A 27,120-nucleotide genomic window follows, 5' to 3' on the forward strand; every position below is an offset into this window, starting at 1 on the left:
TTCACCCTAGGTATCTTTTTTTTCTTGATACCTGATCGCTCTTGGCATTTCCCTCCTTTCTGTCACCCACTAGGTTAAAATCTTGGTGGTCAGGAGGGAAAAGTATGTTGGGAACAGAATGGCTTCTCACAAGCTCCAGCTCACTGTGTTTGGCCCTCAGAGCCACTGCATAGTCATGTTTTCACTTATTTATATATGAAAGCACCTATATAGTGCTTGCGCCCTGCCAGGCACTGTTGTAAGCACTTGACAAGTACTAACTTACTCAGTCTCACCCGGCAGGAGGGAGGTGGTAGTATTGTCCCCATTTTACAGGTGAGGACCCTGAGGCACAAAGAGGTTAAATAATTTGCCCAGGGTCACACAGCTAATAGTAATAGTGGAGCCAGGATTTGTGTCTAGGCCATTTGGCCCTGGAGTCTGTGCCGTTAACCACCACAGGATGGCATCTATTTTGGAAGCAGTTTTGTGCTGAAAGATTTAAGAAACAATCTGAGTCGTTTACACATAAGGAAACATATATGCGTATATACCTTTTAAATCATGAATTTGACTATCAATGGCTAAATTGACCAGATCTTTAACTTTAAAATTTCAAAAATTACTGTGATCAAATTTGATATCTTGATTTTTTCTTTTGAATTATTAGTATTTCTAGTAATTTCTCTTGAGAAATCATTGATCTAAAAATCTAGATAATTTTTCTTCTCTAAATCATAAGTTTTTATTTTTTAAGAAGAAAGAAAATGTTCTCACTTGGCCTCAAAGCTAAAGATATCTCCTGTGTATTTGGTAAGGAAAAAACCTCGTAGTTTGGTGCTGTTTCTTTGTTACCTGAGAGCCAGACTTGATCTGGGAAATATAAGGGACTAATAATAAGATTGAGCTCCTTTAGTGTGATTGGCTGTTGAGGTAAGGATATTTTTTTTACTTCTGAACTCCTCTCCTATACAGCTTTGTTAGCAAACAACTTGGATGCTTTTTTAATTTTTATTTATTTATTTATTTTTGCTATGGATAAGAAGGTATCCATTCACAACATGGTTTATTCCAGTATTTCAGATTCAAGCTGTTATCTTTCAATAACAAGCTGTGTCTTCTGTTGAGCCTCACTCTTGGTTTGCCAAGTGTGAAACTAACTAGTGACCCATATAAGTTTCCTATCACCTACATTCCTTTTTAGGAAGCACTTTAGAATTTCTCTAAGCCAGTAAGTCCGGTTTATAAACAGTGTGCTTGGTGCTGTAGAGATATGAGCAAGAATAAGAAATGATACCTGAATTTTATGGCCTCAAACTGCTGGGAGAGGCAGACACATAGAAAGTTTCATCTAAGCACAGACTTTGAGAAATAAAATAAAAAATAGAAGTGCTGTGAAAATGCTATGTAAAGTATAATCACACTGTTTATTATTTTCACTTATTTTTTGCTTGGCATTTTCTCAATTTGACTGTTGTGACTAAGAATTATTACCCTATTGGATTTAATTTACTTATGTTATAGACCTGGTAGCAATAGGGTTTGTTAATGTTTTGTACCTTATTATTATTTTTTTTTTGAGGAAGATTAGCCCTGAGCTAGCATACACTGCCAATCCTCTTTTTAAGATTGGCCCTGAGCTAACATCTGTGCCCATCCTCCTCTATTTTTTTTGTATGGGGGACATCTGCCACAGCATGGCTCGATAAGCAATGCATAGGTCTGTGCCTGGGATCCAAACCAGCAAACCCCTGGGCTGCCAAAGTGGAGTGCTAAATTTAACCGCTACACCACTGGGCCGGCCCCTGTACCTTATTTTTTGGTAACAAACTCTTGGACTCCCTCAGTCCCTAGGAAAAGTATGTAAATGAATTAACTTCCGTAACCTGAAGCACCTGTAACTCTGAAATACAACAGTTATAGTTGGTTCTGAACTGTTCACTGACTTGATTATGCCATGCTGGAGAACCAAGTGCTTTCTTTATCTCTTCTCTTGTGGACAATTTAGTCTTTATCCGTATCACAGCCTGAGGTGGGCCGAGGAAATGAAGGAAACACACATCCGTTACTTTCTGTCCCAATAAAGGCAGTGTGGGAGAGGAGTCTTCAGTTTAGAGGAGTTGTGATCCTTGGAATTTGGGACTCACTGGTGTTTTCAAATCATTCATGTTACCTTCTATTTCCCAGGTTAGTCAAATAATTAATTTTTATGCCTGAAGCTACCATTTCCTATGTTTTATGTACTAACCTAACTGCCTAATAGGTAGCAGAAGGAAACAATTTCCTAAGAATAAAAGGACACAGGTTAAGAAAGTGCTTTTCCTTGTGCTGGGGTATTTATGTAAAAAAGCAGATTCCTGGGTAGTATTCCAGAGCGCAAATAGAATCCAAATATGTGGGAGTAATTGGGAACCTGCATTTTAGACATCCATCCCCGGTGATTCCTGTGTTCACTAAAGTCTGAGAACCACTGGGTTAGGGGAACAAGATGTGTATATCAGAATGCTGATAGAATCATAAAACCTAAAAGGGAGACTCCATGTAAGATTCTTATATGTAATGGCAGGTAAGTAATCATTCTTATTTTTTCATGTTAGAAAAGGTTAGTGAATTAATTATTATCCAGTTGAGGGTTTTATTCTACAGTTGGTGTGTTTTTCATTGAAACATTTGATAGGTAATTTTATACCTTTCATACTAGTGCTATCCAATAGAAGTATAATATGAGCCACATTTGTATATAATTGAAAATTTTCTGGTACTCATATTAACATACTTTTTTAATAGTTAAAAAGAAACAGATGAGGGTCCAGCCCCATGGTGTAGTGGTAAGGTTTGGCATACTCCACTTTGGTGGCCCGGGTTCATGGGTTCGGATCCTGGGTGCAGACCTGTACCACTTGTCAGCCATGCTGAGGTGGCGACCCACATATGAAATGGAGGAATATTGGCACAGATGTTAGCTCAGGGCTAATTTTCCTCAGGAAAAAAATATTTCCTTTTAAATTTAAAAGAAACAGATGAAATTAATAATGTATTATATTTAAATCAGTGTGTTCAAAATATTGTCATTTCATTATGTAATCAATATAAAAATTATTAAGATATTTTATGTTCTTTCTTTCGTCTTCAAAATCTGGTGTATATTTTATACTTACAGTACACGTCACTTCAGATGAGCCACATTACAAGTGCTCAGTAGCCGTATGTGGCTAATGGCTACTATACTGGACAGCACAGTCTGTAAAATCACCTCCATCAGATCGATAAGCATTTATCCATCCTGGGTGAAGTGGGGTAGATAGAACAGGCAAAATAGGAAAGATTCTTTCTTATCTCTCAGCTATAGCTGAGAACTTTGAAAGTTACTGTTTCTGTTAACTTATTATGAGTTAATGAGTACTTCCCTGATTTAAGTTTCTTTAGTGGAAAAAGAAATGTTTTTGGAGTGAGTTAAACTCCAGATCAATTTTAGATTCCTTTAACATCTCAAAATAGTGGAAGTTTGCCAAAGATTATAATTTGAAATTGGGGCTCCCAGAATTGGGCATAAGCCATTATCTCAGTTAGAGGTAGATTAACATGTAGGCGCTTGTAATAGCTGGACTGGCTGCCTAGATGGGGTAGTCATTAAAGACCTTCAAAGTTAAAGAAAATTGTCAGCGATTTGTTATTTAAATGATCTCTTTTTCTTTGGACTGCTGTTAATAGGTGGCTACAGTGTCAGAAAAGTCCCGTATAATGGAACTAGAAAAAGACCTAGCATTGAGAGTACAGGAAGTAACTGAGCTGCGCAGAAGGCTAGAGTCCAGTAAGCCTGCTGGGGATGTTGATATGTCACTCTCCCTTTTGCAAGAGATAAGCTCTTTGCAAGAAAAGTTAGAAGCTACCCATACTGACCACCAGAGAGAAATCACTTCTCTGAAGGAGCATTTTGGAGCCCAGGAAGAAACGCATCAGAAGGAGATAAAGGCTCTTCAGGTCAGCACAGAGAAACTTTCCAAAGAGAATGAGTCGTTGAAAAGCAAGCTTGATCATGCCAACAAGGAGAACTCGGACGTGATAGCTCTGTGGAAGTCCAAGCTGGAGACTGCCATTGCGTCCCACCAGCAGGCGATGGAGGAGCTGAAGGTGTCCTTCAGCAAGGGGGTTGGAACGGAGACAGCAGAATTTGCTGAGTTAAAAACGCAAATAGAGAAAATGAGACTAGATTACCAGCACGAAATAGAAAATTTGCAGAATAAACAAGACTCTGAACGGTCTGCTCACGCTAAAGAGTTAGAAGCCCTCAGGGCTAAACTGATGAAAGTCATTAAAGAGAAAGAGAACAGTCTGGAAGCCGTCAAATTGAAACTGGACAAAGCAGAAGACCAACATCTAGTAGAAATGGAAGACACCTTGAACAAGTTACAGGAAGCTGAAATAAAGGTAAAGGAGCTGGAGGCGCTCCAAGCCAAATGCAGGGAGCAAGCCAGGGTTCTTGATAATGTTACGTCACAGCTCAAGGCTGCCGAGGAAAAGCTCGTGGATCTTGATGCGCTTCGGAAAGCCAGTTCCGAAGGTAAATCGGAAACTGAGACACTTAGACAGCAGCTTGAGGCAGCTGAGAACCAGATTAAAACTTTAGAGATTGAAAAGAGTGCTGAAAGTGACAAGGTTTGTATTGACATCTCCATCATTTTATTTTCTATTTGTTATCCATATTTTGCATTGTATGTTATTTTTGAGTTGAGGTAATTCATCCTCCAAATTCCTGATTTAATTAAAACAGATTGCTTGGTGCTAACAAATTTCTCAGTTGAGTATATTCTGAGTGTTTTGAATATGATTTCATCTGAGGAGATTAGAGAGAATAATAGCTCAACTAAGTGAACTTATTTTGGTTTCTTATTATCTGGGTACTTTACCTCTGGGCCATGCTGTGTGATCTCTGTTCAAGCTTGGTTCCAGTCTATAATCTCCTTCTAAAATAGAGAACTCCCTAAAATGATGGTGTTAAGGTAAATGAATTGAATGAATAAGATAGAGTATACTTATAAGATCATCTCCTCCTTTCCCACCAACATTATTGTCTTGTCCAAAGGTTATATATAAAAACAGAATGTGAACTCTGAGTGCCACTTGACTTTTATAAACTTACATGCTATGATAAATAACATTCACAGCAAAATTGAGGTTAACAGCCTAGAGCCCTTTGCAGTGCCACTAATGTCTCATTGGAGTTTTTTCTATGTCACAATGAAAATAGGATTTATTCCTTTTTTGAGGAAAGACTGGACAGTATGCTTTTGATCAAGGAAATTATATGAAACATTTGCCAGCTACATTTCTTACTAACTAGCCTTGTTAAATATCATCTTCTGTGGTGTTTTTGCTGAGGATGATTGGCCCTAAGCTAACATCTGTTGCCATTCGTCATCTTTTTTTTTGCTGAAGAAGGTTGGCGCTAAGCTAACATTTGTGCCAATCCTTCTCTATTTTTCTTTTTTTTTTTGAGGAATGTTAGCCCTGAGCTAACATCTGCCACCAATCCTCCTCTTTTTGCTGAGGAAGACTGGCCCTGAGCTAACATCCTTGCCCATCTTCCTCTGCTTTATATGTGGGATGCCTGCCACAGCATGGCTTGATAAGCGGTGCGTAGGTCTACACCCAGGATCCGAACAGGTGAACCCTGGGCTGCTGAGGCGGAACATGTGAACTTAACCACTGCACCACCGGGCTGGCCCCACCAGTCTTCTTCTTTTTATAGGTGAGGTGCTGCCACAGCATGGCCACTGACAGGTGAGTGGTATAGATCCACATCTGGGAATTGAGCCCAGGCCGCCAAAGCAGAGTACGCCAAACTTAACCACTAGGCCACTGGGGCTGGCCCATCATCTTCATTTTTAAGGATCGTTTGAGGAATGAATACTCTTTCCCAGTCCTCCTGCCACTAGTTGGGTGCTGGTATTAATGCTAAATGTTCTGAACTTTTTGCAGGAAAAGCTACTCTATTGGCAAAGAAGGAAGGGTTATGATGGTTAAACGGGGAGAGGTGAGGGCAGACAAACAGCAAAAAATGGCTAGGTAGACTCAGTTGAAGAAGACAAACTGATTACAGGAAATTTTTCTCAAATCTCCTCAGTTGGTTTCAAAATACCAATCAAAACACAAAAATTAATTAGTAGAAAATATGTAGCCACTGGTTGCTCCACTTTTTTTACGTCAATTTAATGAAAGCCTGTTTCTGATGACTGTTGTTTAGTGCATTTTTAAAGTTTTATTTTTATTTTAAATGTTAAAATACTTTAAGCATATAAATGTATAAGCATATAAAATAATGCAGACATGTACCCACCATTCCCATCTTAAGGTTTGTAAAGTCCAGAAAATGAAGATGCTCAACTAACTCATTCAGAAAGTAAGCACCTGCACTTTCTGCTTTGGATCATACTGATATCCCAAATTTAGGTATAAAAAAATACTCTATTTTGAATATTTAAAATTAGCTATTAGGCAATCATATCTAGAACTGATTGTGTGAGAAGTCATTGGCTTCTTAGAGTTAAAAAAAACAAACAAACTGAGGTCAGCCCTATGGTGTATTGGTTAAGTTTGGCATGCCCTGCTTTGGCGGCCTGGGGTTGGGTCTCGGCTGTGAGCCTACACCACTGGTTGGCCATGCTGTGGTGGCAACCCACATGTAAGGTGGAAGAAGACTGGCACAGATGTTAGCTCAGGGCTAATCTTCCTCAAGCAAAAAAACACAAGATTGACAACAGATGTTAGCTCAGGGTTAATCTTCTTCAGAAAAAAACAAAACAAAACAAAACCAAAAAGAACCCACCCAAACCAAAAAGGACTTTTTACCCATCCATACTTTTATTTCTTTCAGTTTTATTTGGTTGTGTTTGTTTCTCATAAATTTTTTATGTTTGCCTTATTTTTTCTTTCTCATTCTTTTTTGTTTCCTTTGATTCATTTGCTTCTATACCATATCACTATGAATGGTAGGCTAGTAGTGTTACCAGAGAGCTGCAGGGGAAAGAGCTAATGCTCAATAACCTCCAGGAAAACTTGAGTGAAGTCAGTCAAGTGAAAGAGGCTTTGGAAAAAGAACTTCAGATTTTGGTAAGTACCTGTTGGGGATCTGAATCTCAGAGTTTCTGGCCATTTGAATTGTTCCTGTTTAAAAACAAAAATCTCCCTAAAGAAAGAAGTGTTACACCTATTTCTTTTCTCCTTCAAAGTGTTGGTTTAAATTGAGTGTATTAGTCATTGGCTGATAAATACCTTGAGGGGAATCGGTTCAAACCCAAACTAGCAATAAAGGTAGGTGTTACTTTTTTTTTTTTAATCTCTCCTTTTTCTCTGGTAAAGCTTTACTTTGGCATGTTATTGACTGACTTAGTTTTACTGAACACAAGGACCTTCCAAGTTGTACATCCAGCACAGTTAGGCTTCATTTGTAGTATGGCCGTGCACCTTCTCCTGCGTGCTGTGGACTGTGTGGAGCAGCAAGCTGTCCTGGACTGTCGGCACCCTCTCTTGGCAAGTCAGGGTGCTGTCTAATTCAGCTAATTTGAAGAATTCTCTCTTACAACTCAGTTTATTCCACCTCAGATTACTTTTCATATATGTCCTCTTCTCTTCATCCCAAGTTGTAAGACATTTTTTTCTTATCTTTTCTCAACCGTTCTCCCTTCTACCTTGCCTCTTGCATGAAAAACTTGAGCTTAGGGGGGCCAGCCTGGTGGCGTAGTGGTTAAGTTCACACGCTCCGCTTTGGTGGCCCGGGGTTCACGGGTTCAGATCCTAGGCATGGACCTACACATTGCTCATCAAGCCACGCTGTGGTGGCGTCCCACATACAAAGTAGAGGAAGATGGGCAGAGATGTTAGCTCAGGGTCAATCTTCCTCACCCCCAAAACCCCCAAAAAACTGGAGTTTAAAGAAGGCTGACAGTCATGATCAGTGCCATGATCAGTGGGTATTCCACGTGTCCTGGGAAAGGAAAGTTGTAGGCTTATGGAGAAACTAGATAAGGGGAAGTTGGTTATGAAGGGTCAGTTGTTTTAGATCCTCTATATATCTTCCTATTCCACTTGTTACACTTGTTACACTTCTGTGCGAATACCAGTGGTGAATAAAAGTGTTTGATTTTTTTTTTAAAGATTTTATTTTTCCTTTTTCTCCCTAAAGCCCCCTGGTACATAGTTGTATATTTTTAGTTGTGGGTCCTTCTAGTTGTGGCATGTGGGATGCCACCTCAGCATGGCCTGGTGAGTGGTGCCATGTTGGTGCCGAGGATCCGAACCAGTGAAACCCTGGGCCACTGAAGCGGAGCACGTGAACTAAACCACTTGGCCACGGGGCCGGCCCCTGATTTTTTTTCTTATTTAAATGCCAATATTACAAATTTCTACTTTTTAAAATGTTAAATATGTAGCTGCACTGTTCATTATGGTAGCTACTGTTCACATATGGCTATATAAATTTAAATGAATTAAAATTAAATAAAACTTAAAATTCAGTTCCTCAGTTGTACTAGCTGCATTTAAGTGTTTAATAGCCACGTGTGACTATTGGCTGTCATACTGAACAGTGCAGTATAGAACATTTCCGTCATTGTAGAGAGTTCTGTCGGACAGTTCTGGTATATAGTATTTCACCTACATTTTGAGAAAAACTTCTGGAAATTACCGTGTTCTAATATGATGTCCTTTAAGAAAATGTGTTTTGAGTTTCACGTCATTTCTCTGCCCTCCTCCCCAAACTTTTAGGATACTTTACTTTCTTTTCAAGTTAGAGTATTTCTCTATATACTCTGAAGAGACAACTTGCCACCTTAAGTCTGGCTTTGAGAATAACACAGGTGGACAACCTGTGGGCTTTGATGGACTTGTGGCTTGTCTGCACATTTTTTAATAATCCTAGTTAGTTAGAAATACTCATTTAAAAATTCTCTTGGTGTATCTAGTTCAAAATTCGTCTCAGGAAAACCAGGAGAGTGGTTTTATCTTGCCTACTGTCAGGTTTAGAAAAGACAGTGGGTAAGTGATGGACCTTTCAGTTTAAGAAGTCGTTAACACAGCTTTAGTTTCAAGATAATAGGTTACAATTACTCTCAGATATAAAACATTTCAGAACTCAGATCACGGTCTTAGACAGATTTCTGAAGAGAAGGTATGCTACTTGAGGTTAGCACCATGAAGAAAAAGCATGCACCATATGTATACACACACATGCATATACCTCCAGAAGTATGCACATTCACACATGTGTACAGGTATACGTGCATACCCAGGCATGTACACACACCCATGCAAACCTCCTTTACTCATGCATACACATACATAGTATACATATGGTAGTAATCGATGCCTACATGTTTTAAGTATACATTAGTTTTAATGAAACAAAACCAGTAACAAAAAGTAGATAGTGTTGTAGTTATAACTGATAGAAACTTTTTATAATTTGAAATTTTGCTAATCTGAATATGCAATTCTTTTCCTTTAGAAAGAAAAGTTTGCTGATGCTTCAGAGGAGGCGGTCTCTGTTCAGAGAAGTATGCAAGGTATGTCTAACCAAAGTATGGGCAGAGAATGTCATGTTCTCAGACTGGAGCTGGCCTCAGGAGTATACAGAATAGATGCTGCCTGTAGACTAATTTCACTATCCTGGAAGCTCCCGCAGTGTACAGTAATACTGGATTTCATTGCCTCTGTCTTCTTTTCACTTAAAGCTTGTTCCATATTAAAATGTAAGTATACTTGGGAAAAGCATTATCTTACTTAAGCTTTAGTCATTGATAGCTTTACTGAATTTTAATTGGAAAGAGGAAAGAGATGACTGAAAAAGGGATGCCTGGTACCTGCCTTGTCCACAGATTTGAGGAGGCAAAATAGAGATGCATGCTTATTTCTTTAGGTTCATTACACAGTGGTTTGATTTGTAATGGGACTTTTTAGTATTCCTTTAATCTCATATCTCAAGCATATGATTTGATTTGGTTGTAAGACAGCCAAGCTCTCGATGGCTTATGAAATATGAAATATATTAAACTTTCACCTTTATCCTAAATAGAAACTGTAAATAAATTACGCCAAAAAGAGGAACAGTTTAATGCGCTGTCTTCTGAATTGGAGAAGTTGAGAGAAAATTTAACAGGTAAGAAGACGTCTCTAGTTGCCTTACGTTAGATATAGTAGGCTTCCTAGGATTTGAGATGATCGTAATATGTTACAATAACATATCTACTATTCAGGCGTTATTTCTTCACTCATTATTCTGCCATAATGTGATAAAATACTTGAGATCTATAACCTACAGCAAATCCTCTCAGGGGTTTTCAAACAAGTCAGAATTCACCACATCGCACCACTCCCACTGCTGTCCTCCATCCAAGCCAACTATCATCTTTATCTGAGCTACTGTAACAGTGGCCACCTGGTCTGCCTGCTTCCGCCCTTGCCCCCTTTGTCTGTCCTCAGCACAGCAATCAGAGCGATCCTTTTAACATCACGTCAGATCATGTCACTTCTCTGCTCAAGATCCCCAGCGGCTCCCATCTCACTCAGAGTGAAAGCTATGATCCTTACCGTCATTGGCCCTGTTACCGCTCTGATTTCATCTCATTCTACTCTTCCCCTTGTTCATTCTACTCCAATCACATTGGCCTCCTTTGTGACACTTGCATGTCAAGCATGTTCTTGCCTCAGGGCCTTTGCACTTGCCTTTTCCTCTGCCTGCAATCCTCTTCCTTCACTTCCTTCCGACCTTTACTTAAACATCACCATCTCAGAGAGGCCCCATCTAAGATTTTAACCTCACAACTCCTTCCTAGCTCCTTTCTCTGCTTGTATTTTTTTCTTCTTAGCACTTAGCACTATCTGTTATACTATTTATTTTCTTTATATGATTTTCATGAGAGCAGGGATTGCTCTGTGCACGTGTTCCCAGAGAAAGACTTGGCATACAGGATGCAGTCAATAAATTTTCGTTGATTATGACGCAACAGTGCTGTTCTTTTTTCTATATATATTCAGACATGGAGGCGAAATTTAGAGAGAGAGATGAAAAGGAAGAACAGTTGATAAAGGCGAAGGAAAAGTTGGAAAACGACATTGCAGAAATCATGAAAATGTCTGGAGATAATTCTTCTCAGCTGACAAAAATGAATGACGAATTACGTCTGAAAGAAAGGTATGTATGAATATGTTCGTAAGAGTACTTGCATAGGTTGGGCTCTGAAGCAAGGTTTAGATGGGAGAGGAGCCATACTCTCCAGGATTGCTATGTTTTAAAGTTCCCTTCTCTCTCTCTTTCTCTATTACCTCAGTGTGTCTTTGAATCAACTATTTACCCTTCTAAGTGGTACAATACTGTAGACTTTTTGGTGACTTATAAAGAAAAGGTAGTAGTTTACCAATGGCAATAACATCTTTTACAAGCAGTTAAAATATTTTTAATTCTTTTTCAATGTAGTGATAGGTAACACTTATTCATGGCTTGCTTGTGCCACGGACAATGCCAGCAGCTTTATATAGAGTATATTTTCTAATTCTCATAATAATCCTATCAGGTGAGTGTATGATTGTTCCCATTTTGAAGAAAAAGACATGGAGGCTTAACAAGGCTAAGTAACTTGCCTGAAGTTTCAGATCTAGGTAGTCTGGTCCCAGAGCCCTTGCTGCTCCTAATCATGACCTTGTACTTCCTCAGGCTAAAACTTCTATTATCTTAATCTCTGTTCTTGTCTTTATTCTGAGGTTTTGTTGCTTTGATTTTTTTCTTTTAAAAGTTGCCTTATAAAAATCACATATTTTTTACAAGGCAAAAACTTTCAGAGGATATTTTAGGACTGTTAGACTTTTGATTTTGAAAGTGTTAATACTTGGCAAAGTTACGTGCACATCCAGGCTTACACCTATGCCCAATTCAGCATTAGCAGCTGGGCCTTGGTTGGCCAACTCTGGTCAAACTTGCTGTGAGGCGGGTGCCGCCACACAGGTGATTGTGCAGTGCCTTCGAGAAGTTCCATTTCTGTAGGTGTTTTATGGGTGTAAAATCCAGAGGTACCATACAAGTTTCCTTCCTGTGTCCTCAGATTCACTTGACAGCCTGTTTTCTACGTTGATGTCCACGTTTTTTGTACATCTTTGTTCGACCACATGGTTTATCTTTAAGTGAAAACTTCAGATTATTTATAGTCATTTTTCATATCTTCTGTTCTCAAGTGGCACTAGAATGAGCTTTTGATAATCTAGTCTGCTAAAATTTTGAAACTTTCTAAATTCTCATTTCTTCTACTGTGTTTACTTTTCACTCATTTTTCCTTGCTGATCTGTTGACATAAAATAATAAACCTTCACAGTTATTATAGTTGTTACTCTAAATAGTGTATTTATAGCTATCAACATTGTTAAAATTATTCTTCAGGGCAAGTCAAGGTCATTTTGCTTATTTCAGATGTTATTAATTACTCATAACATTTATAATCATTAATACAATTATTATTAACGTATCTTTTTAAGTAGAGCTCTAGAACTTAAAGCATGTTTTTGAAAAATGTAACACCTTGTCTTGAAACCTGTTCCAGAAACGTAGAAGAATTACAGCTACAACTTACCAAGGCCAATGAAAATGCAAGTATTCTGCAGAAGAGTATTGGGGAAGCAACTCTCAAAGCTGAACAGAGCCAGCAAGAAGCAGCTAAAAAGCATGAGGAAGAAAAGAAAGAATTGCTGAGAAAGTTGTCAGACCTGGTAAGGAGAGAATAAATGGGACTCTTTGCTGGCAGGGAAGGTGAAGGTAGGACCTATGTGGCTAGATGACTTATTCCTTCACTTGGGGTGGCTGCAGGAAAAGAAGATGGAAATGAGCCACAACCAGTGTCAAGATCTAAAAGCCAGGTATGAAGAAGCCAGTTCTGAGACAAAGGCAAAGCATGAGGAAGTCCTGCAGAACCTACAGAAGATGCTGTCGGACACAGAGGAGAGGCTGAAGGCTGCAAAGGAGGAGAACAGTGACTTGTTGCAGGAGATGGTGGAACTGAAGAAACAAGCCGACAAAGCCAAAGTAGGTTATGGGAGAGAATTATATTGTTGCATTACAGTTTGCTCAAGTTCTGCATCGAGGCTGTAAGTTGCTTAGAAAGTAGCAGCACATAGGATGAGTGAAGTTGGCCTTTACAAATGTTAACCTGAGTGCATGACAGGGTGGCAAATCACCTTTCCCATGGCTTCACGTGTTTCCTACCAGCTGCTGTGCCTTCTCAGGGATGGTAATGGCTGCAGGTCTTTCCCCTGAATGTACTGGGTAGCCATCACCCCCTCTGCTGCTTGTCCCCAGCTGTCACAGAGTCTTATGTTGCCTGAGCTCTGTCTGCCTGCTTGTAGTAGACTCTTTGTTGTGAGAAAGCATGTCCTCTAATCTTGGCCATCTTGCTGCTGCCTTGCACTAGGGTGAGGAGAGACATATTGCAGAAAGGCAAGAGGCAGAGGCCAAGTGAAGCAGGGAATGGAGGCTGGTTGGAGGAACAGAGCTCTTACAGGAAAAACTAGAAATGAGAACTCTAGAGAGGGCTTTTATATGTTCGCAGAAAGGCACCATGAGCTTATTGACAAGGAGGCTGGATTCGAGGGCTGTGAGGAAACATCCTGTTATTAAATACAATGGAACTTGATGTATTGAATTTCATTTTGTGGTGTCAGGATTGTATCTGTGCCCCAGTATATTTTTTGACTCTGGTAACTTAATGAAATTCAACTCTCATACTGCTATTTAACTTTTTCCTGCTACTGTTTAACTTACTCAAAGAAAAGTAAATACTTGTTTCTGTTTTTAATGTGTCAGAGAAATGTTTGTATAGGAGTTCAGTAGAAAAAAATAGAGCATACATAGAACTTGAAACGAAGCCTATTTAAAACTTGTTAATTAAGTGGACCATGACATAGTCATATTTAAGATGCCTAAATTTTGTCTTCTACATACTAGCCTTCAAGGCTTTCTTTTCTCCCTATAAGACATCTCCAGTTTTATGAGCCATTTAACACTGGATATAATTTCCAGATCTTTTGTCTTTGTGGTTCCCTTTATCTGGACAGACTCCAGATTTTTAGTTTTTCCCTTACAATGTTGCAGCCTGACCAAAACACAGCATTCTGGTAGTTTGTGTAAAGTCTCATTAATTTTGTTTGCTGGTTTTTTTTTTTTTTCACAAGGATCACTTGGTTAAAATGCCAGGCATGTTTCTCCTCCAAAGTTGTCTGGATATCTGATTTCTGTGGATTTTGGTGTTTGTCAACAGCGGTGGCTCACAGACTCTTTTGAGAATCTGATAAAACCTTAAGATGTTTTTCCCAGGAAAGTTTATATATACCCAACAAGTTTTATAAAAAATTTCAGGGGGTTCATGGAGCCTACAACGCTTCTGTGTTTCCTGGTTTAAGAGCCAGTGATCTATAGCTGTGCTATCCAGTACAGTAGCTGTTAGCCACACGTGGCCATTCAAATTTAAATTAGTTAAATTTTAATAAAATTACAAATTCACCTCCTTGGTCACACTCACCACACTTCAAGTGCTTACTGACCACACATGTGACCAGTGGCTGCCTTATTGGACAGTGCAGATAAAGAACATTTACATCATTGCAGAAAGTTCTAGACACTGCTGATAGAGACATTGTGGTCAAATTATTTTATAAACCAATACCTTTTTTTAAACCCGTTTGTTTAGTCACCAAAACCTAACAAATTAGTCTGTATTTTTAATAAGTTATATGTAATATTGAGACTAAATTAGCCTTAGGCCAGTGGTTGTCCTTTAATAAGTAAGATCCTGCTGTTAGTTTTTCAAACTATTGGAAAGTAATAGTTTCTTTTTCTCTCACCTTCCCCCCCCCCTTTTTTGGCTAAAATATACTCACTTTTTGTAGTTCTTTGGATTTTATTTTTAAAAATTCTTCTATGAATCCTTTCTTTGATAGAAATAGTTGGATAATTGGAATGGCAGGAAAGAATCCTATGCCCTGATGTCAAAGTCAGATCACTGACTTCTTTCTTTCTCTTTTTGGTAGCTATCAGGAATAATTTTAAAATTTATTTCAAAGATAAAATAGACTAATAGATATATCAATACTTTGCAGAGCTAACCTTGCTTTGTGTTATCCTTTCATGGGCTCTGTTCATCTAGTTTCTTTCCCTTATTATCCAGGTAGTTTCTAAGACATTGTAACAGTTTTTTAACTTTTATGATTTAGGTTGTATTAAGTTATTTGGGCTTGCATTTGTCTGCTTGATTTCATTTTGTTTCCATTCTTTCCATCTTTTGTTTCTGTAGTCGCTAACTTATTTGTTAACATCAGCCAAAAAAGAAATTGAACTAATGTCAGAAGAGCTGAGGGGTGTGAAATCAGAGAAGCAGCTTCTTGCACAGGAGGGAAATGCTTTAAAGTTAGAAAAAGGTTCACTTTTATCAAAGCTTATAGAGGTGGAGGCCAAAATAACTTTACTTCAGGAAGACCAACAGAAACTGTGGTCATTAAATGAAACTCTTAATTTAGAAAAGGAGAAAGTCTTAGAAGAAAAGCAAGACACTGAAAAGCTTTATCAGCAGGAACAGCTCAATAAAGCAGCTTTGGCTATTGAGAGAGAGAAATTATTTAAAGAAATCAATATTGCACAGGAAGAACTCTTGAAGATAAATGTGGAAAATGACTCTTTGCGAGCTTCCAAAGCAAGCTTGCAGGCACTCATAGAAGAACTCCAGTTCAGCAAAGATAATTTGATTACTGAGTCTAAGAGGGATCAGGAAGCAAAAGATCACCTGGAGGATCGTATCGAGAAGCTTGTTACTGAAAACCTTGCCTTGGCTAAAGATAAAGATGAAATTATTCAGAGGCTTCAGAGCTCTTATGAGGAGCTAGTCAAAGATCAGAAAACCTTGGTGCAGGAGATTGAAGATCTCACAGCTGAGAAACAGTCAGCTTTAGAGAAACAGTCAGGTCTTGATAACATGTGTGTAGCCTTAAAGGTAGAACGAGACAGTCTTCTTCAAAACAATAAAGATCTGCAATTTGAGAAGGATGCGCTGCTTCAGCATCAGGAAAAGCTGAATGCCAGCCTGGAGGCTGCCTTTCAGGCCAAACAGCTGCTCAGCATGGAAGCCAGTGGGCTCTGCACACAGCTGGACGCCGCCAGCAAGGCTCTGAGGAAGGCTGAGCTGGAGACTCTGCAACTTCAGGCTACAAATACGAGCCTCACAAAGCTCCTGGAGGAAATTAAGACCAGTCGGGAGATCACAGACTCTGAGTGCATCCAGCTTCTGCATGAAAAGGAAACGTTGGCCTCATCTGAGAGGAGGCTCTTGGCTGAAAAAGAAGAACTTCTCAGTGAAAATAGGCTCATCACTGAAAAACTCAGCAAATGCTCAGAAGAGGCTGCCCATGTTGAGATGAGCCTGAACGAGAAGATCACTTACCTGAATTCTGAGAAGGAGGTGATTTGTCAGAAAATTACTAAACTCAAAAAGCAGCACGATAGTCTCCTGAAAGAGAAATCTGTGTTGGAAATGCAAAATGGAGATTTACTTGCAGAAAGAGAAAATTCCATCAAAGCCATGGGCGACCTTAAAAGGAAATATGATCAAGAGTCTGCAAACAGAAGAATCATTGTGCAAGAGAAGATAAAACTGCTTGGCAACCTTGATGCTCTGAAGAAAGAGCTTCAAGAGAGAAAAAAAGAAAACCAAGAACTAACAGCCACCAAGTGTGATCTCTCTTTAATGCTGAAAGAGGCTCAAAATGCCAAAAAGAATCTAGAAAAAGAACACACTAACATATTGGAAGCAAAGGAGAGTTTGAATGCTGAACTTAAGACTTGCTGTTCTGAAAAGAAGATCTTGCTGAGGGATGGTTTGAACCTGCAAGAAGAGTGTCAGAAATTAAACGAGGAGATCCATACGATGCAGCAGTCCTTGATCCTGGAAAAAGAAGCCAGAGCAAAGGAAAACGAGTCATCCTTGTATGAAAACAGTAAACTCCACAGGAGAATGGTGCTCCTGGAGCAGGAGGTGGAAGAGTTAAGAGGGTGTACCAAGGAGCTCCAGTCTGAAAATTTTGTACTAATCCAAGAGAAGACCAAATCAGAGCAAAAAGTGGCAGAGATAATTAAGGAAAAGGAACTCTTGAGTGCAGAAACAGCTCAACTTGCTGCCAATATAGAGACTCTGAAGAGCGATTTTGCTGCCTTGTCCAAATCTAAGTTAGAACTGCAGGAACTGCACAGCTACCTCACCAAGATCCTGGATGACCTCCAGCTGAACCACGAGGTGACGCTGGCTGATCGAGCCAAGGTGATGCAGGACAACAAGAACCTCCTGGCTGAGAAAAGAGAAATGATACTGAAAAAGGATGAGCTCCTGAAGGAGAAGGAAAAGCTGGCGGAAAGCTACTTCATTCTTCAGAAAGAGATTAGCCAGTTGGCCAAAACCAACAGCCATATTTCAGCCAATCTCCTAGAATCTCAAAATGAAAACCGTATTTTGAGGAAAGACAAGAGCAAGCTCACTCTTAAAATTAGAGAGCTCGAGACCCTTCATTCATTTACGGTAAAGTAGGAGGTTCGAGTATTGAGCACCTGGACTACTAACACTGTGCACTAACTTTTTAGTGGTTTAGGGGATTTGGCTTCATTTCCACATAAGGAAACCCCACCCTATTTAATCAGTTGCTTAGATGTCTCAAGCTCTTTGTTACCACCCAAAAGGGCAGTTTTTTACTAAGTGTCTAATTGCAGTAGTCTCTCTCAATTAGAAAGAATTGTAAACTGTGAATAAAAAGGATATGTTTTTTAATTTAAGGAAGAATTTTCATTTCATTGTAAAAATGGGCACATATTGAAATATAGCGTCTTCTATTTGGCTTTTCTCTGTTTCATTGTGCCTGTCAATTTGGAGCTGGAAGATTCCAGTGACATCTCCATATAGGGAAGGGAGAATTCCCATAAGCTTTATTAGACCAAATGGAATTGTAAGCAAGTACCTAAAAAGATTTTAATTCATTTTTATGATTTTTTCTATCTTATCAGCTAAGGATTTGTTTCCATATGCATATTATCTTTTTTATTCACAGCCGTGTTTACATTTGTTACCCACAGCTTCTCGTAGACTTTTCCATTCACTGCTTCTCATTAAACACTTGAGCCTTACGTTATAATTGCCCAAATACTTTTTATTGGAAAAATTCTCAACCTAAATTCTGAGTGATTTTGAAAGCCCCAAATTTGAAATAGCAAGAATAGTATTTTAGGAGCTAGCCCTGTGCCTGAGTGGTTAAGTTCGTGCACTCTGCCTTGGCAGCCTGGGGTTTGCTGGTTTGGATCCTGGGTGTGGACATACACACTGCTCATCAGGCCATGCTGTGGCAGCATCCCACAGAGAAGAACTAGAATGACTTACAACTAGGATATACAACTATGTACTGGGGCTTTAGGGAGAGAAAAAAAGATTGGCAACACATGTTAGCTCAGGGCCAATCTTCCTCACCAAAAAACCAAAAAAGAATAGTATTTTAAACTTATAACAATAAATAAGATTAAGAGACAATCCAGCTCCATAAGAATGTTGCTCTTTATTATCACTGAACATTTCTCTCAAACATAAGTCAGATTGAGCATGACTGTCAGGTGTAACTTGGAACTTGCATTGAAAAATGTAGGCTAAGAGGGGTCTGAAAAGATGCAAATTGCATATTACAATTGGCTTACTGAAAAATGGCATGAAAATGGTCTGCAACTTTGTTCTGCTTCGGAGTAAAGACCTTTCATGTCTTGGTCTGTTCATTTTGGCATCATCCTCCCTGTGTGATTCCATAACCACACAGACATGGAGTGCTGCCTGAGCCTGCCTATTGGGGTTGGTGAGGGCTGTCCTCATTTCTCACAGTGCTTTCTTGTATCTAGGCTGCTCAAACAGCAGAAGATGCCATGCAGATAATGGAGCAGATGACCAAAGAGAAGACCGAAACCCTGGCCTTCTTGGAGGATACCAAGCAAACAAATGAAAAACTACAGAATGAAGTAATCAGATTTAAATGGCTTTTTGTACAAAGGACAGCTTATCGACTTCATGGAATGTTTGATCACTAACTCAGGATTGTTTATTTTTTGAAGTGTGGCCTTATACAGGTTTGATCTACATTAGTGGAGTCGAATGTACACCAGAACCATGATAAATTAAATAAAATGTAATTCTTCACTGCTTATTTAGTAGGATCAACCTTTAAAAAATGAGGGGGAAACCCTAATAGCGTGGCTTTCTATGGGTATTTTCCAGTGACAGAACTAATGAGAGGAGGTACTGATAACATTCTTTAGTTTTTGTATCTTTTATCGTTTTTTTTTTGAGGAAGATTAGCCCTGAGCTAACATCTCCTGCCAATCCTCCTCTTTTTGCTGAGGAAGACTGGCCCTGAGCTAACATCCGTGCCCATCTTCCTCTACTTTACATATGGGACACCTGCCACAGCATGGCTTGCCAAGCGGTGCCATGTCCACACCCGGGATCCGAACCGGCGAACCCCGGGCCGCAGAAGTGGAACGTGCAAACTTAACCGCTGCGCTACCGGGCTGGCCCCAGTGTATCTTTTATCTTAAATCACATTTTTTTCCTCAACTGTGTCCCACCTTTGAGCCCCTGAATTCCATTCCTCAGCCCTGAGTTTGACGTAAGCCGTTTCTTGTCCTACTTCAGTGCTGGTTCCCTTTTGTGTCATCTTGAATTAGTCATTTTTGAGTCTCATACAAATTTGTGGTGTTAAGATAATTTTGACTCTGTCCAAAAGTAGCATTTCTCATTCTTGCACCCTTGTTTGATTCCCCTCCTCCTACCCTCCCAACTCATATCAACTCTTTCTTTCTTTGGAAAGCTGTTACCTAAATCCTAAGCAGATTGATTCACTGAAATAGTTATGTGAAATTCTGTAGAACTTCAGATGCTTTTTAAAGTGATAGGCAGGTAAGACATTAAGGAATTAAAGTAAAGGAAGGGACAGCCACGTTGAACTGCTGTTATAAAGACTAGGCCTTCTCATGTGGAGGGTCAGTGGTTGAGATCTAGGAAGATGTGAACATTTAAGATAATTATAGGATAAATAAAACGATGTAGAAGGGAGCACATTTATAGAACTGATAGTCCTAAGAGCAGAAAACTTAAGCTGAAAATTAAAAAAAACATTAAAAAATCATAGATGATAATCAAAATTAGAAGCAAAGTAAATGAAAAGATTTTTAGGCAATGTCTCTAATCTTTGCGGATAGATCAGGAAGAATTGTGTGTTTCCATAACATACTCATTGGTGTGTTTATTACAGCCAGACTACAAGACTCGGTGAATCATTTCTTGGACCTATTGTGAAATTATGTTTTTCTTGTTCTGTGACTCTGGAATTTTAGAGGGCATTAAGAGGAAGATGGTGGTGTTAAAACCAGCAAGACACTTTCTGGGACTCCTGACTGGTGGCATGTGATATGACAAAAGTGTCTCTGGCTGTAGGAGATAACTGCACAAGTCATGGAGAGCCAGCATGGCACTGGGGCACACCCTGTGTAATGGATGGCCCCTGTCAAGCTCCCGTCCTCAGTGCGGGCTCCCCATCTAGAACTCCAGCCACCTGCCGGGGCCTGTGTTTGGTCACATCGCCACTCATGCCCGTAATGTGTCTGGCTTTCCCATCAGGGACCAGGCCCTGAGCTGGCTTTGTCCCCCATGGGCAGACGATGGGGCTGAATGTGTGTGAGTACCTTTCAGTCTCACTACGTGGCTTTTTCCTTTTTGGATTGAATTTCAGATGAATAACTGAATCTTTTCCCATCCACAAATATTTTGATTCAAATAATTTTTGTCATGAGGACTATATAAATTTGGTACTGATGTTGAAAAATATCATCCTAATTTATTAATCTGTAGGGAGAAAGGGGTTTGTTTTCATTACAAAGAATAATCCTTGCTGATGTCACTCATGCCTTTCCAATTTGTTCTTTTTTTTTTAATATGGATCATACATGAATAGCAAGTTCAAGGATAAATACTGAGAATTGTACACAAGGAGAAAGAAAACTTTTATTTTAATTTACATAGCAATTTAGCTTGACATTTTGGCCAGGTATACAGGAAATGTCTGACTAAATGTAAGGGGGAAGTTTGCAGTTTATAATAGACTTAGTCATTTGTAATCTCTTCACCCAGGTGATTTTTTTTTTTTTTTTTTGGCAAGTGACTGATTTCACCTATCTTTTTAATGTGTATTTTCACGAATAATTTGTCTATCCAATCATGTCATTGGAAAAGGAAATAATTTCATCAAGTTTTTTTCTCTTCGTCTTTAAGTTGGATACACTTAAAGAAAACAACTTGAAAAATGTGGAAGAGCTGAACAAATCAAAAGAACTTCTGACTGTAGAGAATCAAAAAATGGAAGAATTCAGGAAAGAAATGTAAGTTTACCTCCTTTGAGAGAAATTATGGAACTTATTTAAAATTGCGAAAATGAAAACAATGCTAATTATTTAAAAACTGCTTGACAAGCACATAAAGTAAAAAGTAACGGTCACCCTCCAGTGTCTGAAATGCTGTTGCATACCTGAGAAGTAACCACTGTTAAGTCAGCACTATACCTAAGTTAAAGGATCAAAATGAAACATGTGCTGGCTGAGGAGTTTAGGACATTTGGAATTCAAATGTGGCTTTGTAAAGCCTTCTGAAAATACAAGTGGAATCACAGTTTTTAAACTCTTAACATTTGGAAATGTCAGACTCTTTATTAATAAATCCCTCAAACTCTTTCTGAGGAAAAAATAGGTCATTTTTCAGATTATCAATAATCTTGATTTTGAGAGTAATCAAATCTGGCATGGAAATTAAATGAGCAGAATTTTGGAAGCCCTTTTCTAATCAAGGTTCACCCATCAATCTGCTGCCTACATTTCAGGCAGACAGGCTATCCATGTTTCCTTTGTCAACACTGCCTTTCAAGTTTGGTTATTATAATTATTGCAGATTGTTATTTATCTGGCATTTTAAATAATAGTTACAGTGGAGATTTCCTTTTGCTTATTTATTCTGAGAACTACACTATATCAACTGTATGAACCTAAAAATTTAAAGTCAGTTAGTCTGGTGAACATTTGAGCATGTCCTTCACGCTAGGTACAGTGAAGCTAGGAAGAATACAAAGATGAATTATGTGTAGTCCCTGCCCTTCAAGGTTTTATATTATTATTTCTAGTTCTGATCAAATAGATGAGATTCAAACAAAAACAAAAGGATCAATTCCAAACTGCTGTTCCTAAGTCATTACCCTCGATACTATTTGCTGATCAAGCTTGGATTAAACTGGTATATGTCTAATTCTTCTGAGAGTTCTTAAATATTGTTTCCTAGAATAATTAAAAATTATTTTCTAGAAATAATCTCATCTGAGCTACTTGTGATGATTGATCCCTTCCTCAGTCTTAGTTCTAATGATTCCTCTCTAGATGGTTGAACAGTTCCCAACAGTTCCATTTACATACGCAGATTTATCAATTTATGATTGTGATTATGGCTATCAGGAGAGGCTTAAATTTCTTGGCCTGAAAAGCCAAATAACACAAATAGATAATGGTCACTGATGGGAGAAACCAATTCAGTATCAGTTCAGAGAAGGTGAGTCCAGTCACAGTTGAGGATTTTTTCCCCATGGCACGAGTAGTTAAGCTGGAGTGTTTTGGAACACTAAGTTGACTTTAGTTCACTTGTGTCACACAGGCAGCTGGTGAGGGAGGATCTGAGCAGCAGAAGATTCCCTAACCCACCTCCCACTGCCATAGGCCCTCTGAGCTCTCTGGGCCTTACTAAGTAATGCAGGGGCCAGGGCCAGAGGGCCCTAGCCGGGAGAGCTCTTGGGAGTTAGATGCAGATCCTCGTCCTGCAGTACTGCTTAGGAGCCCCTGGTAACGGTCATTACGTTGGTCTAGTATTTAACTGTTCAGCATCCTCACTAAATCTGTCACATCACCCACCCCCAGTTAATGTGGGGTGGTTTCACTTCTATTAAGAGATAAATTGTTTTTGTGCCGCCTTCTTTGAATGATCTCACTGAATAATAAAAGCTAGGCCTCCTGCCTATAGATGCACAGATTCGGAGGCCCTCTGACCCTGGCCTGTTTTCCTCCCTGGAGCTACTTCCCCCAGATTTCTGATCCCTGAGGGGAGTAGTTCAGGTAAGGAAGAACCAGACCACAGCGCAGACAGAGCCTGGGTGGTTTGAGATTCTTTACCTCTTTTCTGGCTCACCAGACCTGAGGGGATCATGTCTTCTGTGAGTAACTCGGTACGCGGTGGCCAGGATTCTTAGCAAGAGGGAGGAGCAGTGGGAAACATACCAGTGACAGACGTCAGAGCTGGTGGGGGAGCCATGAGGAGTAGGTAGAAAGAGCCTCTGCCCCTAGTGACTCATTGTTCCCTACCCTAGACTTGGCCAAATTTCAAGGACCATCTGATATAAATGTACTCTGTAATGGGAACAGTCCTTCTCAAAACAAACGAAAAAACAGTCATTTTACTGTTCCTTAGTTCCTCAGTGCTCAAAACTAGAGAATGAGCAGCTGTTTATTTTCCTAGGGCTTAGCGTGTATCTGGGGCTCTTTGCATCCTCTGGAGCTTTCCTGGTGTTTTTCCTCACCTGGCAGGGCTGCAGTTCCTGAAGGAAAAGGGACACCAGTGTACACACTGTAGCTCTAATAGGAACCACCTCCTAGAGAATGGTGCTCTTGACACTGGGAGCCCAGCACTGTAACCAAGGCTTCCTCTTCTCTCTGCTGCTTACTGGACTGGTTCAAGGAAAACCCTTGCTCCTATTTTCACATGGAGAGAGAGAATAAAATGGTTTCTCTCTGGTGTATAATTTCGAATCTTAGGGAAAACAATATTAAGCAGTCTAATATTTATCTTTAATTACTTTCTGGGCACAGTAATAAATCTAGAATATATTTAGCATAGTACTTAATAGATTTATGATAGATTCATAAGTAGAATGTTTGCAAGTTGGTGTTAACAATGTTTACGTTACCTCTCAGTTTTAAAACTGGGACAGTCTTCTGTTTCAAGATATCTTGCTGTGTATAAAGAAAATGAGCTTGAAAATTTAGAAATATATTTGTAGGTATTTTCAGAATTATTCCTCTGAGTATTTCCGGAAGTTGGACTATTAGAGCCTTTGTCCTCTGTGAAATGCATGTGCTCGCTGTGCTCTAAGAAAACCTGAAAGGTGTTTCTATATTTGAATCACAGCTGAGGTCCTGCCACTTTTAGCTACAGTTCTCTTCCTTCTGCAACTTAGTGACTTTATGATTTGGGGCAAATCTTTTCACATCCCTGAGCCTCAGTTTTCTCACCTTTAAACTACAAATAATAACATTGGCCTCTTTGGGCTTTGAGGATTAAAGGAGAAAATGTACATGTAAGCATTTGTAGATTTTAAATCATTGAACAAATACTGGTGGTGTGTGTGTGTGTGTGTGTGTGTGTGTGTGTGTGTGTGTATTTTGTTTTGTTTGCTGAGGAAGATTAGCCCTAGGCTAATATCTGTTGCCAATCTTCCTCTTTTTTTGTTTGAGGAAAATTAGCCCTAAGCTAACATCTGTGCCAATCTTGCTGTGTTTTGTCTGTGGGTCACCACCACAGCATGGCTGCTGATGAGTGGTTAGGTCTGCACCGGGGATCCAAACCTGCAAACCTGGACTGCCAAAGCAGGGCACCCCGACCTTAACCACTATGCCACAGGGCTGGCCCCCATAAATACTGTTTCTCTAGATCAGTACTTTAGGCCATTTTGATATTTCTTTGACTCCTTGTTTTAACTTTCCTTGTTGTGGGCTCTTAATAGAAACTAAGGATTTAAAAAACTTTAGAAGATGAAAATCTTAAAGAGAGAAAGATCTGGATCACATACTTATCACTGACAGGCCACACAAATACTGAGACCAAACAGCCCCTAAAGAAGGCAGTGACCACTTGGGAATAAATTGTTTGGTTTATGATGACTTCGTCATAAGTAAAATCTTCTGATTTGTCAAGAATTGGTGGACTTTGCCAGAAGATGAACTTGAGCTGTAGGGTGTGTGTGTGTGTGTGTATTTTGATCATAATTAAAATCAAGCCTTCCAGCTTTTGAATGACTAATTACCTGAGGCTAAAATTTCTTCTCAGTTTTTCTTCACTTACTGAATAAACTTCTCTGGAAAACACCTAATTTAATGTGTTAAGAGAATTTTTGTGTAGATTTATTCTCCTAAATCTTCATGAGGTCATCCCAATATGTATAGTACAGGTGGATGGAGAATTAAAAATCAGAAAACTGAAGATGCCAAGCACTGCCACCCATTAGACAATTGAAGTTAAAAATAGCTGTATTCGTGCATCAGCAGATGGATTCATACCCAGATGACTTGATTCAGAATTCAGCCATGCATGACAGCTCGCTAAATGGAGTTTAGCCAGCACAGATTTAAAATTCATAATTGCATCAAAACCTTCTATGGCATAAAACCAAAATCCAGGGATCAAATAAAGTATTTTTAATATCCTCGGGTAAGGATAACAATTCGGGATATTTTGGATTAATTAATAGTGAGGTGATGTTTAATAAGTCTACTCACCTTGTTCACATTTTATATGCTGACAGTCGTGATATAGGTTAGCAGGCTATATTTTTGTTTGCTTCTTTTAATTACAAATTAGCATTGTGGAAAGAATGCAGTCAAAATAGAACACCTGTTATGTAATTAGAAAACTGCATTTGCTTTGGGTGTTTCACCTCGAATTGTTCTAAAAATATACTCAGATTCACCCCAGCTCTTGACTCTGATAGATACTGGCAAATGGGGCCATTAGATTTTTATTTCTGCCAGAAAAAAACACATTACAGATGTATGCAGTTAGAACAGAGAGACTTAGCAGCAAAGTAAATGACTTTATCAACGTCGTGGGTTTTAGTGTAATTTTGTAATGAAAATAGTCCTAAAGACGAGGAATACTGACCGTTTCATTTGTTACCTGTTTTATAGTAACATTGCTTTTATATGGGGAGTGTTTAGAAGTGGGATAAGTGTGGGTGGTGAGAGGGTGGATGTAGTGTTTATTAGGTTTAAAAAAATGTAATAATTGTGAGTGGTAGCACTCCTCTTGAGAGGTTAAAGCCATTTAGCCCCTCCTGCATGTAGACAATACTGTCTCCTGTTATTATAGATCCTATCAGGCACGTGACCCAGATATATTTTCCTCAGTGCTGTGAAGCTGGTCGTCTCCCACAGTTTCCTTGCTTGTCTTGTTTCTATGGTAACCCTGCACTCACTGTCCTTTGCAGAGAAACCCTAAAGCAGGCAGCAGCTCAGAAGTCCCAGCAGCTTTCAGCGTTGCAGGAAGAGAACGTTAAACTTGCTGAGGAGCTGGGGAGAAGCAGGGACGAAGTCACAAGTCATCAAAAGGTCAGTGGGCCTTGGTGGGCGTTCCTCGCTCTGCCATGCTAACGTCTGCTGCTGTTGGCAGGGCACTTGGAGGTTCCTCAGAGATGTGCTCGATGTGGTTGGGTCGTTCCAAATGGGATTTCAAGTTACCTATGTTGTGTCTCCTCGTTTTTCAAGCGTCCTTTTATAGGACTTAGGGTAGGAGTGAGTTGATGGATCCTTAAAAAGAAAAACACACTGGGAACTTGCAAGCAAGTAGAAAATATTTTTATTAGATGATCTTATAGCAATGCATTTAAATTGAAAGAAACAATATTTTTTCCCTACTATTGCTTGGATTTCAAAATTATTTTTCTGTAAGATTTTTTTTTCTTTCATCAAAATTGGTTTTAAGGAAACAGATTCCAAGAATACGGATTTGGTGCGAGGGTTGGCAGCTGTTTTTAAATAGAATTCTGCTTTTCTTTAAATTAAAAAAAAATCTAAACATTTCCTAGTGGAATTGTGTATATATGTGCACTCATGTACATTGATATGTGGAATATGTGGTACACCTGGAATGGCCTGTAAGCTGACCACAACCCATTTGCTTCTGTATTTAAATTACAAAGGTTTCTGATAAGTTTATTAAACACTGAAACAAAACTGATTTT

The 27,120-nt window shown here is 39.2% G+C and overlaps 1 protein-coding gene across 17 annotated transcripts in view; it reads left to right on the forward strand.

The window, feature by feature from the left end:
• CLIP1 (CAP-Gly domain containing linker protein 1) overlaps positions 1-27,120 on the forward strand; it is a 113,952-nt gene that overhangs the window by 58,378 nt on the left and 28,454 nt on the right. For 16 of the 17 annotated variants that reach the window (XM_070515945.1, XM_070515957.1, XM_070515953.1 and 13 more), the window contains 10 exons: positions 3,691-4,635; positions 6,973-7,089; positions 9,482-9,539; positions 10,049-10,132; positions 11,011-11,167; positions 12,564-12,729; positions 12,827-13,042; positions 18,926-19,042; positions 21,351-21,457; positions 26,368-26,488. In XM_070515945.1, coding sequence (XP_070372046.1) covers positions 3,691-4,635; positions 6,973-7,089; positions 9,482-9,539; positions 10,049-10,132; positions 11,011-11,167; positions 12,564-12,729; positions 12,827-13,042; positions 18,926-19,042; positions 21,351-21,457; positions 26,368-26,488 — 2,088 coding nt within the window. Of the gene's footprint in view, positions 1-3,690; positions 4,636-6,972; positions 7,090-9,481; positions 9,540-10,048; positions 10,133-11,010; positions 11,168-12,563; positions 12,730-12,826; positions 13,043-15,305; positions 17,574-18,925; positions 19,043-21,350; positions 21,458-26,367; positions 26,489-27,120 lie in introns of all 17 variants that reach the window. The other variant, XM_070515961.1, reaches the window with a different exon arrangement.

This window comes from Equus asinus, chromosome 8, assembly GCF_041296235.1.
Source record: "Equus asinus isolate D_3611 breed Donkey chromosome 8, EquAss-T2T_v2, whole genome shotgun sequence".
NCBI classification, from domain to species: domain Eukaryota; kingdom Metazoa; phylum Chordata; class Mammalia; order Perissodactyla; family Equidae; genus Equus; species Equus asinus.